Source organism: Porites lutea, chromosome 11, assembly GCF_958299795.1.
Source record: "Porites lutea chromosome 11, jaPorLute2.1, whole genome shotgun sequence".
Classification (NCBI taxonomy): domain Eukaryota; kingdom Metazoa; phylum Cnidaria; class Anthozoa; order Scleractinia; family Poritidae; genus Porites; species Porites lutea.
Genome location: NC_133211.1, coordinates 15,507,207 through 15,525,016, shown reverse-complemented (window position 1 = coordinate 15,525,016; position 17,810 = coordinate 15,507,207). Strand labels below are relative to the sequence as shown.

The 17,810-nt window shown below is 39.0% G+C and overlaps 2 protein-coding genes across 3 annotated transcripts; both read right to left on the bottom strand.

Annotated features, from left to right (window-relative positions):
• Positions 1-2,304: 2,304 nt before the first annotated feature.
• Positions 2,305-4,916, bottom strand: LOC140952728 (kelch-like protein 28). Its single transcript, XM_073402168.1, has one exon. It carries the CDS (start codon positions 4,735-4,737, stop codon positions 2,998-3,000), a length of 1,740 nt encoding a protein of 579 aa, XP_073258269.1. The 5' UTR covers positions 4,738-4,916; the 3' UTR covers positions 2,305-2,997.
• A 1,067-nt stretch (positions 4,917-5,983) lies between these two features.
• On the bottom strand, positions 5,984-17,810 carry LOC140951945 (replication protein A 32 kDa subunit-A-like). Of its 2 annotated transcripts, XM_073401328.1 has the most exons (11): positions 17,724-17,810; positions 16,388-16,410; positions 15,679-15,777; positions 15,216-15,329; positions 14,576-14,689; positions 13,317-13,354; positions 12,307-12,460; positions 10,006-10,161; positions 8,250-8,344; positions 6,429-6,522; positions 5,984-6,326 (listed from the first exon to the last, which is right to left on the bottom strand). In XM_073401328.1, the coding sequence occupies exons 1-10, from the start codon at positions 17,776-17,778 to the stop codon at positions 6,444-6,446; spliced, it is 927 nt and encodes a 308-aa protein (XP_073257429.1). In that variant the 5' UTR covers positions 17,779-17,810; the 3' UTR covers positions 5,984-6,326; positions 6,429-6,443. The 2 variants fall into 2 exon arrangements, with proteins under 2 accessions (XP_073257429.1, XP_073257427.1); XM_073401326.1 differs by having other exon boundaries at positions 5,984-6,522.

The window sequence follows — 17,810 nt, the reverse complement described above, 5'->3', positions numbered from 1 at the left end:
CAGATAGCCTACGGGGCAGCTGTTTGAAGGGAAAGGAAAGGAGCAATTAATTTGTGTTGTACTTCGCAGCAGAATTTACAGTCTCCTGGGTGGCTTGTTTTTCGTGTGAGTGTGATGACTATTTCTCTTGTAGATGGGATAGAATTGAAGGATGTCAAGGTTCAGCCGAACCCCGGCAAAGGAAACTTCAAAGATATTGAAGTCAAACTGGAACAGTTGGTTTGTGAAGTCAGGAAACTACAAGAACAACTTGTTAATATTTCGTCTCAAGTAAATGGGACTTTTGCAAAGAACACAACTCACATTTAGGCCTTACCGGTGAAAATAGACGCCATCATAGGCTGATTCGGTTGCAAGGGTGTGTGGGGGAGTGAGAGTTGGATTCACCAGTGGACAGGCATGTTAACAGATAGACACGTTAAATGGGCGAAGCCTTGTGGCATTTCTGCCTCATCATCTGAACGTGATTATTATTCCCTTATAAGGCTTTAAAACCAGCGTTAGCTGGTCGAAATCTGACCAGGTTCCGTAAACCTTGTTAAGCTCAGGAGAGGGTGATCCGTAAAATGTTTTGGATGGGAGTTATAATAGAATGAATATGTGTAGAGAGTTGTGGAGAGAAGAACTCCGATAAAAAATCCCGAGTTGCAGCTGGGAAATCGAAGTCAGAAACTTCGTTGGATGCTCTTATTAAGTACTGGGAACCCCAGCCCTAGTGGTCATTGATGATCTTCTATAGGTTGCCAGGCAACTACTGCTTCGTGCAGTTATCAAATTATTTCAATGAACTTTGACTAATGTGGTCAGGGGAGGGGTAGTAGGGGAGGGGTAGTTGGACAGTTTCCAAGAACATTATGATCCAACTTCTAAAGTCAATTCTTCTAAAGGACAATATAATAACCACGATGTCTTTTCTTCGTGCTTTCGTAAAACCAGATGTTAATAATCTCGTCAGCAAGGATTCGCATGTATATCTACCAACCCCGTTTTAGTATGTGCATTTCTCGTAATCTGGACAGACATGCCAGCAGACGTCAGTTAGGACACCGCTTCTATGTAAATCAGACTGACAAAATACTAAAGGTTTCCAAAAGCAGCAAAATTTTCAAGCTAGCATATTTTACTATACTGTCGGTTACCATACTATCACATGCATCACTTTAGGACAGTAACAAAAAGCGGTTATCTCCCTAATTCTCGGTATTAGGACGTCTAACCAAGACGTCTCATACAATAAAAAAGTTCTAAGTTTACGTCAAATGTTTGGAAATGCGCCCAGAGAAGCGTTGGGCGACAAGACCAAAACGGCTGCGAGGGAGACGAGACCAACTTATGAAGCGTATAAGTACAAAAGAGTGTATTCACTCATTTTTCTGTGTCACAACCATTTGTGTGAGCCTGAAATACTCTTTTATCAGGGGTAAAAAAACAAACACCATAGTGTTTTTTTTCTTATCTGGGGAAATCTGGTATTTGGGGAGAAACTCTAAGATTTTTCCCGACATTCACATGAAATACGAAAACTAGGTTTGAAGAAAATTTGTTAATATCCAAAAAAGCTTTCATCCACATCTATTTCTCTGAAAAAACTCTACATGTTGAGTCGTTTCATCAGTTCCACACAAAACGAAGACTGATGGGAGTTTCACTGATGGGTTCCATGTCTAAAAGAGACGGTTCGACTGTGGGACCTTTTCTTGAAAACTCTCATCAGACCAGGAGGTTTTCTAGCTCTTTCGAGACCGCGTGCTGAACTCCTGCTAGTAATTTCTGAGAACTTAATGCAGGTCAAAAATTGTTAAAGTTTGTTTAATTTGATTAAAAATATGCTATCCTTTACTGAGATTCTCTCGTGAAGCTTTTTAAATTCTTTATTTTGCACACATACCTACTAAAACATGAACGTATATTGATTATTAGTTTATAGGAGCAATATATATAGTGTCGGAATTAAAAGAAGAGAAAATAGAAAATCAAACCTGAAAGGGCATACAATTAGTTAAAATCTGACACGCAAATGGACAAAATGAACTAAAATAAACCACGTATTTTAAATGGTTGAAGTCGTAAATTTGGAAAAATTCATAGTATTGTCAACATGGTTGGTGAATAAATCGAAAAAATGAGATCTTACTATGATACAACTCCTAGTTGGTTACCTGTTGCGTAGCCCGCGTTGCAGCCGGCCCACGCACTCGTCTAAACCATTTGTATATAGAAGGTTCATTCTCGTCCCCAGAGCCCGTCGTTTCTTGGTCACGTGGTAGTAAGCCGAGTGGCTCTGGGGACGAGAATGATAGAAGGTTTAGAGCGTCTGCGACGCAGGCACTGGCAACTGTTGCGGAGTATGATGATCAGTGAAGTGCATCTCTTTTCATGACGTCAGTACTGGAGCGAAGGATAATTAGGTGCTGAATATTTAACTAACTATATAAGATAAGCATTGCAGTATTGCTCTCGCCCTTTTTAGAGCGATAAAAATACTAACCTTTTAGAGAACTTTTTACTTGCAAAGTATTTAGAACCAATCAAAATAACACATGGAGTGCTCTGCTGTTTAAAAATTTCCATATTAAAGGCGTACGTAATAGCATCACGGGTTACTGAAAATGGCCGTATTCACTCCGTCTCTACTGTGAAAAGGATCAATGCCGTGAAATGGAGGCCTTTTATAAGAGAACATTTTCTGAAACTGTTGATAGTTGAAGTTGCTTACCATTTACTTTACATATACGGTCGATCCTCTCTATAAGAAAAATTCTCTATCACGATTCGGGTCCTAATGCTGACAGTTCTTTGAGGCGACATTATGATATTCTAAGTTACTAACGAACTTAAAATCTTGTTAAACGCTACAATTGCTGTTAGCTAATTAGTTTTTCTTACAGTTTTCTCATTTTTTATCGACAAATTAATTAAGAGTTTTCTTTGTGCACTGAGTAATTTCGTGTCTGTTGAATACATGTTTCTTGAATTCTTCATAGCTAATTATCATAGCTATTTTATTTTACCAAGGACTCCTCTGGAGAGTTTCAGTGCACAGCCTTTAAAAGCTGACCTATGTTTTTCAGAGATTGTTTCTACCGGTATGGTTGTCTTTTGGTTCCACCTGTTCACCACTGGATCATAGACTTCAACTGTGTATTCATCTCGTCCTAAATAACCGGAACCACCTAGCACATAAATTGTTCCATTTACACTCACCATGCTTCCAGACACACGTCCAACATTTAAGCTTTCAATGAACTGCCATTCATTCGTGGAGATGTTGTACACCTCACAACTACGAAGAACTTGTCCGCTCCTGTCCTTCCCTCCTGCGACGAAAATTTGTCCACGAAAAGCTACACCAAATGCATAGCCCCTTTCATGCTGCATATCTGCAATTTGCTCCCACTGATGTCCAATAGTGTCGAATCTTTCAGACACTGTAACATACTCTGGGTTTGAATACGTATTCGTTGTCAAATCCTCTAATACTCTTCCACCTAAAACATAAAGACAGTTTCCAGCTGCAACAATACAAGAGTCATACCTGCAGCCCAAATTGGAGGAGTGAACAGTCTGCCATGAGTACGATTCCACATTAAAGTTTTTCACAGTGGATGTTTTACCGGTAGATTTACTATTATCAATGTGTATGGCATAGATTTGTCCTCTGCAAACACCCACATATTTTATACTATAGGAACTATCTATGTCCAAGGTCGTCCAAATGTTAAAAACAGGGTCATATCTTTGAAATTGATAGCCATGAAAGGTATACAACTGGTCATGAAAGTTTATCATCGTCGTGTTCAGGCGGATGTTATTTCGCTGCTGTGTGAGATAGGACAAAGTTTTCCAAGAGTCTTTCTCTGGAAGGTAACAGAAAAAAAGATGCCCTCCGCCGACCACAATAGCGTGTGTCTCAAGCCTTTTTCTTGGTGACTCATTTTTAGTATCCTCGCTTGCGGTACGAACTACATCTATGGCGTCCAATACTTTCGTCAAACAATCAGGGTCTTCTCGAACCAGTTCGTGCGTAACGACAGTCAGCAAAGAGTCACGCGATAGTAAAACTAGTCTAACTTGCCCAAAAAGCATTTTGAACTTTCTTTTTCGCTCGCTTTTGTCGTGCTCGATCCAATTTAGTATGATTCTGAGGACGTCTTCTTCAGCTGCTAAACGAATCTCGTCATTTGAAATCCACTTCTCAACCTCTTCCGCCTTTTGGTTTAAGAATTCCTCTGATTCTGCTACGGAGGCGAAGTTGTCGAGTATGAACTTTGTACTATTAGCAACTAATTCTTCACATCGATACTTCTCAGCGAAGCGAAAAGTTGAAATACAATTTGAGCTAGTAATTTGTTGCTCAAGAAAACGCCCTGATTTGATTTTCAACCCTTCAATGAGTAAATATTCCGCCGCAATAATCAGATCAGTGGCATTCGTTTCATTTATCTCGACACTTCCTGTGTAGATAAACTCCAAAACATCTGCAAGGATCAACTCTGAGATGTCCTCAAACCTAATGACTCCTTCGTCCTTCTCTCTCATCTCGCTCTGAAGAAGTTTCACGAAGAACGGACTCGCCGCCGACAGCACATTCTTATGAGCCCTGAACTCGTTTCCTTCTTTCGCCACCAAGGTTATGTCGCACAAATAATTCTGGTTTCGTTGCAAGTTGAGTCGCTTGAGTAATTCCACACAGAAAGAATTTTGTTCAACTTCACATATTGATTTTAAATCCTCCATTTTTGACTGATGGAAGACAAGCCCGCCCAGATTCGTGCAGAGCAGTTGTTTGTGCTTTTGGAGTGAACAAGACTGTAGCGAGGGAAGAGTAGGCGCACAGGGAGTGTCATAGCAACTCCCACTATAGTATCAATTTCTCAGGGATTATTTTAAGGCCCATGGTAACGTTGTGTCTCCCGATAACGTGACCGAAATGTTTCATTACAAAGCTGTTTCCGGGTCACGGTATTTTGGTTCTTTCGTTTTCCGATTATATGTTTCGAAACTCTAGACTCTAGGACTAAGACTCTAGGCAGATCGAAGTTTCGACAGTAAAACTATCCGTTAACAAAACAAAATGCACTGGTTTGTTAGACTCGCTCTTTTAGACTTCGATATGATTTAATAATTGGCATTCGGCCCGAAAAGTTACCCGGACTTTCGAGAGGTCCCCGACACCGAGCTAGGGGTGTTTGTAAAACGCATACCGGATACCTGCGGATGGCGAATGAACAACAACAACAACAACAAAAACATCTCTAATTAGATTTATCATTTGCGTTCCTGAAGTAGGTTTTTTAAGGTTCTCTGTTATATTTAAATCCTGACTTTAGTTTTGAAATAACAGACGCCAAAAATCATACGTACATATGATCATAGGGTAAGGACAGCCACAAGGCAACAAAGACTAAACCGAATAACGAACTGGTTGCCTCCTACTAGTTTGTTGTACACAAAATAGTTTGCTCCGAGCACCTGTGAACAAGCTAAAGCACCATATGGACTCAAGTCTGTCTATTCCGGAAGTGTTTGTATATCTGGTTATTTATCTCCGAATGTTTGCTGCTTAGCCTGTGGTCAGAGGTGTCTGTATTCGCAGATTCATTCAGGAATGCATTAATTTGCGCTTCTCTGGAAGTAAGGGATTTTCGCTCGTTAACTTCGCTCGTTTACTTACAGGTCTTTCAAGAGTGCATAGACATCATTGTGGTTAGTGCGACAACTTTTTAAAGAAAGCTTTGAAAACGGGACCTGTATATTCCCCTTTAAGAGTGTCTTGTAAAGGTAGCGCCATAGCATTAGCCGGGGATATACGGTCCCTATCGTTTCACCAAAGAGGTTTTTTTTTGGTGGGGGGAGGGGGGCGGGGCGGCGGTTGCAGTGGAAGTCACGTGTTTGGCTGTGTTGAAGATGTCCTTTATGCTGACGTGGGTTATATAATGTATCAGATACTCGGCTGAATAATGCGGTTAAAATAGGCCTCTAATCCTTGAAATTGTAGTTGTTTTATTTTGGCAGTCAGTGGAGGACACTTGAAAAACAAAATGAGACCCAAACAAGCAAATAAACAAAATACAACAAATGAACTCAGCTTCTCCCTTGCCTAGCTCAGCAAGCTCGAATCAGCTTTTTTGAGTAATTATTACTCAGGTGATCTAGCAGCTTCTTGCTAGTTTACACATTAATTTAGTCCGGCACGATGTATAACTGTGAATGCTCAGCGTTGCTGGTCTTGCGCAGGAGAGTGGAATTTTGGCAGCCTCAAAGGGATTGTTCAGTGGTACTACTGGTGACATTTTGTCAGTGGCCTAGTGTATCAGAAGTGTGTTCTACCAAACAAAATGAATTACCTAGGCATCAGTTCAGTATTTCAAAAAACGAGGTTGTTGGCATATTCATTTTAGAAACACAATGTCTTATAGTTGTCTTACAAAGTTTCTTTTTTCTCAGTCCGTGGACTTGTAATGATCATCATCAATGGTTGAATAAATATGTCCTTCATTGCTAAGCCACTCTAATGTACTTCTGAAAAAAAATAATTAAAATAATGTTTTCAATAAAGACAAAAACAATTACAAATACAAAACAAACAAACAAAAGAAAAACAATAAGAAGAGAACAAAGACATGCTGATATTAAAGTGCAAAATATTTTAACAGACTCTTTACAATCCATTTTTTAAATTACACCCTTACAGGGGTAGTCTCCCTCGCAGCCGTTTTTTGGATGTCACACAACGCTCCCCCAAAAAACAGCTGCGAGGGAGACTATTACAGGGGCTACCATTAAAATTTCAAGAGTGCTGCTATGATTAGTGACGGATCCAGGGGAGGGGTCCTCCCTTATTTTCACACCAAACTGAGGCCCAAAGGGCCGAAAAAGTTTTTAGGAGACCCCTCCCCCCCTCTAAGCTCAGGGTCTGGATGACGAGGCCCCTCCCTTATGTGAAGGTCTGAATCCGCCACTGATGATGCAATCAGTAGGCGGGAAGCTGAATTGTTAGAAAGTACTTTTGCTGTATCGTCCCTTCGTTTTCTTTGTACAAAGTAGTTGGGGTCGTGCTTATGGTGTTCAAGGGGAAATCCCTGTACCCTGGCCTCACACTCAGGTGTTCATTACAAGGAGCCAGTAAGGAAAAAATGAATAATGAAAAATCATTGTTGTTGGCTTATAAAACAAAAGAACTGCACCCATCAGGGTGCAAAGAAAGTCAGTTTCAAACCTTGCCACTCAGGCAAGCTGTAGCTAGTATGTACTAGCCCAAGATTTATTTATGACTGGCCCAAACAAATTTTCTGATTACAGTGTAGCAGGATTGATTACAGTTCTTCTGTAACGTGAATTCCCCAAAACACTTCATTAATTTCGCTCAATGGGTAAGTTAAGGACAAAATTTAATGGCCCGATAGCAAAATTCACCAGCCCCAGGCTATTAGACACTACTTTCTTTGCACGCTGACCCGTACTCATCAAAATTAATGGTGTTATTCAGTTGTTAGAATCCTGGAACATAAGGACTTTTTTGAACTGGATTTTGGTCTTGATTTGTTGTAATGCCCATTTAAGAGAAGTTATTAATGTTTAGCCTCCACAGACACTAAAAAGGGTGTCCAAACTCACCTATGAGTGGTAGTCCACTCATAAGAGTTCAAAAATACAATAACATTTTAGTGGTGATGTTTCCGGGCTTGCCAAGAAGTCAACATTTTTGTGTGAGGAAGTAGTGAAAAAAAGGTGACAAAAGTTACAAAAAGTCACATTTTTAGAAAGTCTGGCTCTGTTAATGGAAGGTGTTCCCTTATGGGAAGAGTCTTTTGCAGTCGTTTGACTACTTTATTCTAAAAGGCTGAGTTGTTCAAACTAATTCTTGGTTTACTATCAACAGAGAGTATGAGTCGTCATGGTAACTAAAACTAGATTGGCACTATTCCTGATTTTTTGTTTTTTACTATTAATTTCAGTAATTTATTACATCACAGACACACAAAAAGGAAAAAAAAGTAATGCATAGTGCACGCAAAAAAAGTGATATACTTCATCAATCAAAGTACATCTGTAATAAGCAGAGTCCCATGCTTTAAGTATTATTGACTAACTGATTATATTCAACATGGACTGGGAATAAATCAGAAATTCTGAAGGAATTAGCTGCAGGTATCAGGGGTAGGAGAGCTTGGTTTTCCCAAATTTTAAGATAACTAAACAACTCGGCTCAGACTGTAAACACACAAGTTGTGATAGCGCCAGCATACCTGATCTGTGTATCTGATACTCCCCTGAGCTTCTGTTTTATTTCAGTAAAACCCATGCCTTGTTCACTTTGGCATCTTTTAATCATTGTTTGAATCTGATACAAGAAGATAGAATGATTCATCAGTTTTTGTAGTCTACAGTATTACTTATTAGTCATTATTAACTTGCTACTGTCCGTTTACTTAAAATCTTCAGAAATTTAACTTGGAATTTCACATCAAGAAGGAATGTATTCTGTGAACCTGAGAATCACTAAGTAATTATGATTAGGTATGCAAGAGGAAATGAATGCTTGAAAATGAATTGAAAAAGGAACTTAAAAAGTAGGACAAAGAATTTTATGTACACGATGTAATAATAATAACTTTATTCCATTGTCTACCATATCAACAAAAAGGTATTTAATAATAAAAATAGGGTCTAATAAGGATTGATTTAGAGATACATATTTTTGAAAAAACAATTAATGATATAAAAAAAAACTTGACGTTTCGATGGCTTCATGTGCTCATCATTATCAAAAGATAAGAAATTACATGATTCGCGGTAATATTTATAGAAAAAGAAAGTGTGAAAAGTGCATGTAAATTTAAGCGTGAAAATGGAAAAACTACAATTACATAAAAAGTTTGTCATGGATGGAGTCCACTTGAGTGTTTAGCATAGGTCTTTTATCTCTTATAATCAACATCACATCGTATATCAAACACTCTAGTTTCCCTGAGCATTTCTCGAGGATTATAAAAGTTTTTGCCAAGGTTTACCCACTTTTGACCCTGTTTCTCTATGATATGTTTGCCAACTACCGAATGTTTGTGTTCTCCATAATAATAATAATAATAATAATAATAATAATAATAATAATAATAATAATAATAATAATAATAATAATATTAATAATAATAATAATAATAATATTTAAAGAGGGAGCCCAATTCGCCTTGGCGAATGATTAATTAAGTAATTAAGTATTTAATAAAAAGTAAAAAAAGCTTACAGTGGAAATTTAAAATTAATATAATTATCTTCATGTAAAACTCAAAATTTAAAACTAGTGAGTCAAGGTCTTTTAAAAGGATTTTAGCTGGGATTTCAAAATAGATAAAAGGCATGTGCCCTTCATTTCCTGTTAATGAAGGTGAAGACATGTGTATACTACATAATTTGCACCACACAAATCACATTGAAATTCATACACAACATTCTGGCTGTTTATAAGGGGTGGTTTTAATTCCATCAAACGTAAGTCGTCAATAATCTTTTTGCAAGTGAAAACTGGCTACAATTCATAATCGATTTTCCTTCCAAGGTCGGAAAACCGTCTGCGGACCTGGTCAGCAGATTTCTGATCCTTGAAAGGTACATGGAAGATGATCTGCAAGGGACTGTCAGAGGATCTGTGTCCTGAGTCATTAAGGGGCTGATGAAGACGGTTAATAATCTTGCGTAAGGGACAGCCCTTTTGCACAATCTTGCACTGTTTTTAATAGTGATAATTGGTATCTACTGTCCACGTGACTGATAGTGCAAAAGAAGCCCTTTGGTCATGTTTTTTCGGAGGAAACAGGTTTTAAGATGCTTGATTTTTACGATCTCCATGCCAATGAAAAAATAGGGCCACACTAGACAACACTGAATGGAGATTAAAAAAAATAAAGTTGAAAATGTATTTGATTTTAGTACTTCTTTTACATTTAAATGAGGACTGAACCCTTACATGTAACATTACTGTCAGTAAATAAAATAACTGTGAACCTGATTTGAGAGGCCAGTGAGTCCTATGTTTGGTCCTCCTGTGTCTCCACCAAAGCCTTGACCCATCCTCCCGGGTGTGGTCATCTGACCCTGGAAGCCATGTCCTCCTGGTGTTGCGTTTCTCATGGGAGTTGTCATGCCAGACATTTCAGGCAGCTGAAACAAGAACATTGAAAACATTTTGGACTTTCTGTCAATCTTTAAGTAGTTCCATTAGTACACAGTGAGTAGATGAGACTGGTCAAGAAAGCACGCAAAAAAATCAAAGATAAAAACAATGGTGTCCAATGCTGTCACTATCAGCCAGGGCAGGGATTTTGCCTGGCTTCCATAAGCATAATCCCTGGCTGCTTTCATAGGAAACAAAAGGAAAGTAAAACCCAAAAAGCTTTTTCTTAGTGTTCAAATTCCCTGCCTACTAAATGAGTCACACCTGGCAATTTGAAATCTCAGTGACAGTCCGAGGTGCTACATTAGCCTGTGCCAGGCTCTCAGATCGTACAGTGGGAACATATTAAAACGAGCAAAGCGAAAATAAGACGCGCAGGACTTGGGAAAGGGGGCGGTGGCGGCGGGAAAAATGGGAGAGAGAGCCTGTTAGCATTTCTTTAACGACCCTCTTCCGCCCATTTTTGTCACGTCTGGATTCGGCTGTCAAAACTGTTAACACTTCAGTTAGCTACAATCATTCTCAAGTTTCTCGCATGAGCATTGCACGCGACGCGAACTCCTTGTGCGATGTGTGGAAATTTATGTCTTAGAATTCGTTATCCTGTGAGAGCATCCGTTTTTTTGGTTCTAGTTTATAGCAATAAAAGGGGGCGGTAAGTTTTTTCCTCTGATGGGTACTGAGGTTATGCTCTGGAAGGTTCTACACTGTCACTGAGCAAATGTGACTTTAGCCGCTTGTTTCACACTGAGAGGTCATGGCACAAAAATCGATTTACTACGGCGTTTGTTTCTAGTCGGCAGGATTTGCCCTCTGATGAGAGAGCATTTTCTTTGACCCCTAATTAGAAGCGTAAAGCTTTTTATTGCGGCTGAATAAGGGTTTTAATTTTCTCCAAAGTGCCTTCTGGATCTGACTAACTAAGTGATTTTCTTTAGTCCGGGAATTAATGTAATATTTTTCTCCAATGTTGTGTCACGCTGGGCCCAGCTCGTTAGTTTTCTTTGAAGAATGTTAAATTATCACGGATAGTGATTTACAGATCCAGAATTATAAGAATGAAGTGCAGCTTAAACTTAAGCTACATCAACTTAGGAGAATTGCATCGTGACTTTATAGGAAACTCCAGCTTGATAGTGTTTCTCTGAAAATGGTGTGTGTCTTTTGACTGGAGCCCGTAGTTTCTCCCTCGGTAAGAGCGGAATATTAAGCTTAACAGTCTTTGGACTGTTTTGTTATTGCCACTTTGTGATCAACCAGGACTCCGGATTACTGAAAACAATTTCGCACTTTCCTTCTCTCGCTTTCTTCGCGTCTTCCTTTCCCTCTTTACCGATGCCAAATAGTTGCGGCCGGACATCCAAGCTTTTTCAGTTGTTCCACTTGGTCTCGCATTATAGATATCAGCGGCAAAACGACTATTATGGCAGAGTTTTCTAGGATTAAAGCAGCTTTAGCCAAGCGTGGGAATAGCTGAAAGATTAAACTTTTGCCGAAACCGGTGGGCATAATACCGAAAACATCTTTACCGCGAGCCAAGTCGCAGACACTCGTCTAAAGGACAAGACAACGCCGATTCATGAAGATCACACGCGCGATTCGCGTTAGCCATCTTGGTGATGACAAACTAATGACCACGCTACCAGGTGATGATGTTAACTGTCACAATTGACCAATCAGAGGGTATATCAGGAGCTGATATACCGGAACAGGCCGTTAAAAAAATGCGTACAGGCTCCGCCGCCCTGTCTCTCCCCAGCCCTCGCACGTTTTTCTCATTTCCTATTACTGAACGACTTTCCACCACCATCTCGGAGCCTGGAACAGGCTAGTGCTACATGTACAGTTAATGTTGGGGGATACCTGTCTGTGCACAGCCTTACAGTGTAAATTAATGGTGGGGTTTCCATTGGTCAGTTACTTCAAAATTACAAGAATGCTACTGAGTACATGACCAGATTAAAAAAACTAACAAAAAGCTGCATAGCAAGAGGTCTGATGGGCTTCATTTAGGATATTATTTTTCCTTGTAGAAATATAAAAATGTCGCTTACCATAATGATTGCATTATTGGGCAGTTTGAAATATTTAAGTATAGACATTTAACTAAACTGATTTCCAAGTATTTGTACCTTGCTTAATGCCAATTGAGAATGGATGACATCCAGCATGTGGTAGGTGATTTCGTTGAAGTCCGTAACCGGAGTAAGATAGAATGCTATTAGACTGCGACTATTCTCCTTAAAAGACTTCAAATGACCAACAATACGCACATAGGTGTTTTCCCTGGAAAAATTAATGAAGAAACAACGTAATGGGGTCAGCCAGTCTTTTTGGATATAAAGGCTGGTTTTCACTAGCGATGGAGTCAGAGACATAATCAGAAACGTAAGGCTTGACAATCTAGTGAAAACAGCACTCTGATTCCGCTTATGACTCTGTCGCTTACAATCAAAATGAAAGCAATCAATGAAAGCTACGTCATCAGAGTTGCAAACAGAACCACATGAACTAAGCCAATCACAAAGCGTGGGAACATGCATTGGTAATTGGTTTATCCCTCTACCTCTGCATCCAACTCCGATGATCTGGTTTTCAGTAGATCGTAAGCGACGAAGTCATAAGTAGAGTCAGAAGAAAATAGAAACGTTCTGATTCTTCTCACCTCAATTCTGTCATGCTTATGACTCTACCTACTACTCCAATTTTTGATTTTCATTAAGTCATAAGCGCTCTTGCAACTCCGCTTATGACTCCGACTCCGTTGTTAGTGAAAACCAGCCTTAAGGATTTTATACATGCTGCACAGTAAACGAATGGTATACCATGCCTCCTGAAGTTTTACACATACAGAGGGAGCCTTGATTGTTTTTTTGGAAATTTGGCCAGTTTTTGCAAGTAGAACGGTATACTGCTCCCCCCACCACCCATTACCCTCCCCCCAAAATCCCTGGTTGATCCTGTGCACTGCATCTAAGAAATATTTACCGGTACCTTCAAATGGTCAACAACCGTTCTTTTTCTATTGGATTTTTTAGAGTACAATTTGCCATGAATCATTGACTTGATTATTAATAGAAGTGAATCAGATTTAGATAGCAGGCTGTTTTAGTGAGTGCTTATTGTAACTTTTAAAAATTACCTGCAAGCAGATCTTCTATCCCTCTCTGTATCACTTTCCTGCACAGTTATAAACAAGAACAATTTTTTTTTCTATCAGTACCATAGCTAATTTCAATACAAAAAGCAACTTACAAAGTATGTACAGAGTATATAAAAGGTGCATTGTTTCAATAAGTAAATTTAAGGAACCCTTTTACTGGTCAGCAAAAATTAAGACCAGGCTCCTGTTGTAGAATTTGCTAACTCCTGGATAAATCACTGTCCCTGGACAATACAAGTCAGTTACTACAGGCACTGGTATTACTGATCCTGGCAGTGTGAGACAGGATATGTATTGCCCATGAACAGGGGGTGGCTAAAAACTGGTTGTTTATGACAAGCAGATTTTTATGGCTAGGCAATAGGCAATTTGTATGATGGCATATTTTACTGCTACTACCAGAATCCTTTTCAGTTTGTGTTTCATATTTAAATTTGGTAATCTCAGCAAGGTACAAAAAATGTATAAATAACAAAGGCCCTAATGTGCACAACAAAGGAAAACCCTGAAGGATTCAGTTCATAGTAGCAAAATGACTTAATTGTACAAATGGCCTATAGTCTTTTTTTTAATGCCCACAAGGCCTTCAATCCAATTATTATACATTTTATTTAGTCAACTAAGAGAACCATGCAAGTACCCCAGGCAAAAATGGAGAGTTCCTTATTTGAAGGACAAGCAGTTGAAAATCAAGCTTAAAAAAAAGAAAGAAAGGATCCTACAGCTGTCGCTTGCCACAAGTCAGTCTGTGGAACTGTAGACAGGGCTCTCGTCTGAGGGTCATCCATGGGAAGAAAGCCTGTGCAAACCTTTGACATGATGACCATCACATCACTGTTACAGTTGGTAAAGATCATCCTTTGTATTGTGATTTATCTGATGATAAGCACTACATCTAGAGCACTGTGCCTTGAGGTGAATGGGATTCGGAGTTTGATAGAGTGGTTTTCATTTGAGTGTCGAAAAGTAATTGGTTTTGCACTTTCTACACGATGCGATTGGCTTAAAAGATTCGCGCCACCTTTTCGTCCAATCAGAAGTAAGACCAAAGCCAATTGTGACGCACTCGCATGCATTTTCCCGCGCTTTGCGTCAGCCACATGTAATTACTTCGAGTTTTGATTGGTTCAATGTATTTTCTGTGTCCTATGTGATTGGCCAGAGTAATTACTTTGGTTTTGGTTTTACGACACTCAAACGAAAACCACTCTATACAGAATGCTGACAAGTTACCCTACCTCATTATCAATCCATTTTCTAACAAGAAGGTCATCTCCAGTCATGTCATTGACAGTATACATGATATTGGTTGCAGACTCCTGTGCATCTCGAATAACACCAACTATTGTTACCTGGACATAAAACAATAGAAGCCTTACTGAACATTTCTGAAGCTGAGATAATTGAAATGACAGTCACTGTCAGCAAAATTCAAACAATCACCTTTGACACACTACATTTTTATATTATTACCGACTTAAAGCCATTTAAACAATAGACCATTAGTGTTACTTTGACACCACAGAAAAAAGAAACAAAAAATACCATAAAATTCCGAAAATAAGCCCCTTCATGTATAAGCCCCCCCAAACCGGTAATGCAAAAAAACCCTACGTTAAATCGCCCCTCCAAAATATTTAATATAAGCCCCCCAGGGGCTTGTACTTGGAAAAGCACCCTCAAAGACAAAGTAAAACAAAGCAAAAACGGTAAATCTACTTCCACCTATGAGGCTAACCCAATCGGTTTTGAAACACAAATTTCCCTCCGTAGATGAGCCCCTCCAAATATAAGCCCCTCAAAAAGAGCCTTTGAAAAATATAAGCCCCAAGTTTATTACTCAGTTAATTCCTAAAGCAATAATTATTGTACACAAACCTGATTCAATTCATTATCCCCAAGTTTGAATGAATCATCTGTCTGATTATATGTAGCACTATGGAGCTGTTTGATGGTGCAAGGAAGTATTGACTGAGCTTTAGCTGCAAAACGCTATAAAAAAGATTTAACACGGCAAGATTACTGATCAGGACAAGATAATGAAGAGGGCAAGAAACATTAACCTAACAATTCAAATAAACAAAAGGCAGGACTGGATTATAAAGGGGGGGTAAAAGGACAGGAATCCACAAGAAGAGGGGATGGATCGAAAGGAATACCACTATGAAGAAGAAAAAATAGGGAAGGAAAAATGAATAAAATACTAATTCCCCAGAGTGCAAAAATAGAATAATAATATTAACCATCAAATAAAGAAAAAATGGCATTTCAGAGTATTAATGGGATAAGGTAAAAAAGTTAATGTATGTTTTATTTCTTGAAAACAAAGAAGAGAACTGACCTTCTTTTCTTGCGAGTCTGTCATGGGAGAACCAAATCCCCCACCATCTTGCATGTACCCACCTCCGCCAAAACCACCACCACCAAAACTATCCATTGACTATAAAAAACAGTAAATTAAAGTAAAACTTGAAGGGGTTACACAAGTATTACACTGGCAACCCAGTAATATCTGTTGCGGCCCTACAACAAGCACTTGAATATAAAAATAACAGGGTTTAGAATCCTAACTGGGCAGGGGCAAACCAGTTGGCTATTCACAAGTGTGACCGAGAAGCTGCAGCTGACACTACCAAGAACAACTCCATCAAGTGGTTAAGATAGGGATTGAACAAGAAGCCTCTGGATTGCACTTCTAGTGCTATAACCACTTAGCCAAGCTGCCTTATAAGTGATCAAGCAACTGTATTAATTCATTTATCCCTTTCCCATCCAGTATTATTAATATTATTTGTTCCTGTGACTTGGTAATTAACAGGTTACAAGTTCTAAAAACCCTTACTTTCAAAATGAGGCCAACTGCAAAGTGTTTTATGTGAAATTGAGTAAACTGGTAATTTGTAGGAGAGAAAAAGTGTTTTACTGTCAAAAAGTTTGCTATAACCCATGTATTGAAAAGGAGGCTAGGGGCAACTCAGAAATTGCTTATTGATAGAACATTAAAAATTTATAGTGCAGCAGTCACATGGAAAGAATTCCACAGAACATACCTGGTATCCACCACCAAAATTACCTGAGTTACAAATGTTAAAATGAAAATGTCAGTCATTTGATATGAGCTGTTACACTAGACAAAGTTTGCTGCAACAGTACTTATCTTGCAGTTTTTGGTGCGCCATCATATATTTGTTATATTCCTAGACTTTCACTCAACTAAATAGGGACTGCCATTGGTTGATTCTTGGTCACGTGGCCTTGACTAAAATCAAATGTATCCCGATCGTGATACATTAAACAATGTATCCCGCTCGGGATACATTGCAGCCAGCACGTGATCAAAGCATGGTGGAAAGTGGTGTGACAGGAGGCGGGAAAAACACCGCCAGGTCCAGCCAATTTTCTTTTTCGTGAATGAACACAACAACACACAAACGAAGCCTCAAGCTAAAAAGCAACGATTTTTAAAGTTACCCCAGAAGTTCCCAGAAGTTCCCAGAAGTTCCTAGAAGAAAAACAGCCGCTAGTGGAGGAAAAAGATGCAGATAATATGAGGAAAGTACTTTTGTTTGTAAATCATTCATCCAGTGGTTTTGAGAATTAAATTTGTGTTGTTATAAGTACCGAGTCGACTGTTTTGGTTCGCTCCGGTTATTCTTTTGTTGCTGTTGAAGTGAAAGTCTAGAAATATAACAAAACACTTAATGTCAGGTCCCTCGGGAAACCAGTTAGTTTTGTTTTCCCTCGAGTCCTGATGTTTCCCTCGACTTCGTCTCGGGAAACATCAGGACTCTTGGGAAAACAAAACTAACTGTTTCCCTCGGGATCTGACATTAAGTGTATAATATTACATTTGCGACTATACTTGAAAAGGGTTACTCACTGTGCCAAGAAATACCCAAAATAGTGTCCTGTGCAGCAAAGATGTTCCCCATCAATGTTGTAAAAATCACCAAATGTTTGTGCAATGGAAATGCTCTTTTGTGTGCAACAAAACACTTTTAGCCATGTTAATGTTTTTTCCCTCAGGTTCTTTACCCTTAGCATTGATAATCCTACTTATGTAATGCAAATTTGCTTTGTGCTTATCCCAAGGTACTGCTGTAGATACCATCAATCCAGAACAAATATTGAGAGTCCTCAATATGGTTCTTCAAATCTCGTAATCCCGACCTATAATTTTGAGCAATCCCAAGGGTTTTTTTTGGTATTCTAACTCGTGCGCATACTTTCAATCCTGAATTGTGCACGATTTTGCTTGTGCCTGCCCCGAAAACTGCTACACTGTAAACAACACGTGACAAAATAAATTTATCACACCAACACAGCTCAGAACGAAACGCAACCGGTAAGGATAACGCTAATGAAGGAAATAAAAGATGTACTTACTAGAATCGTTCCACATATTTGTGTTTGCGCTCAACACAGTCTTTGTAAAGCTCATAAATTTTAGAAGAGCGAAGAACGTTCCCGCGA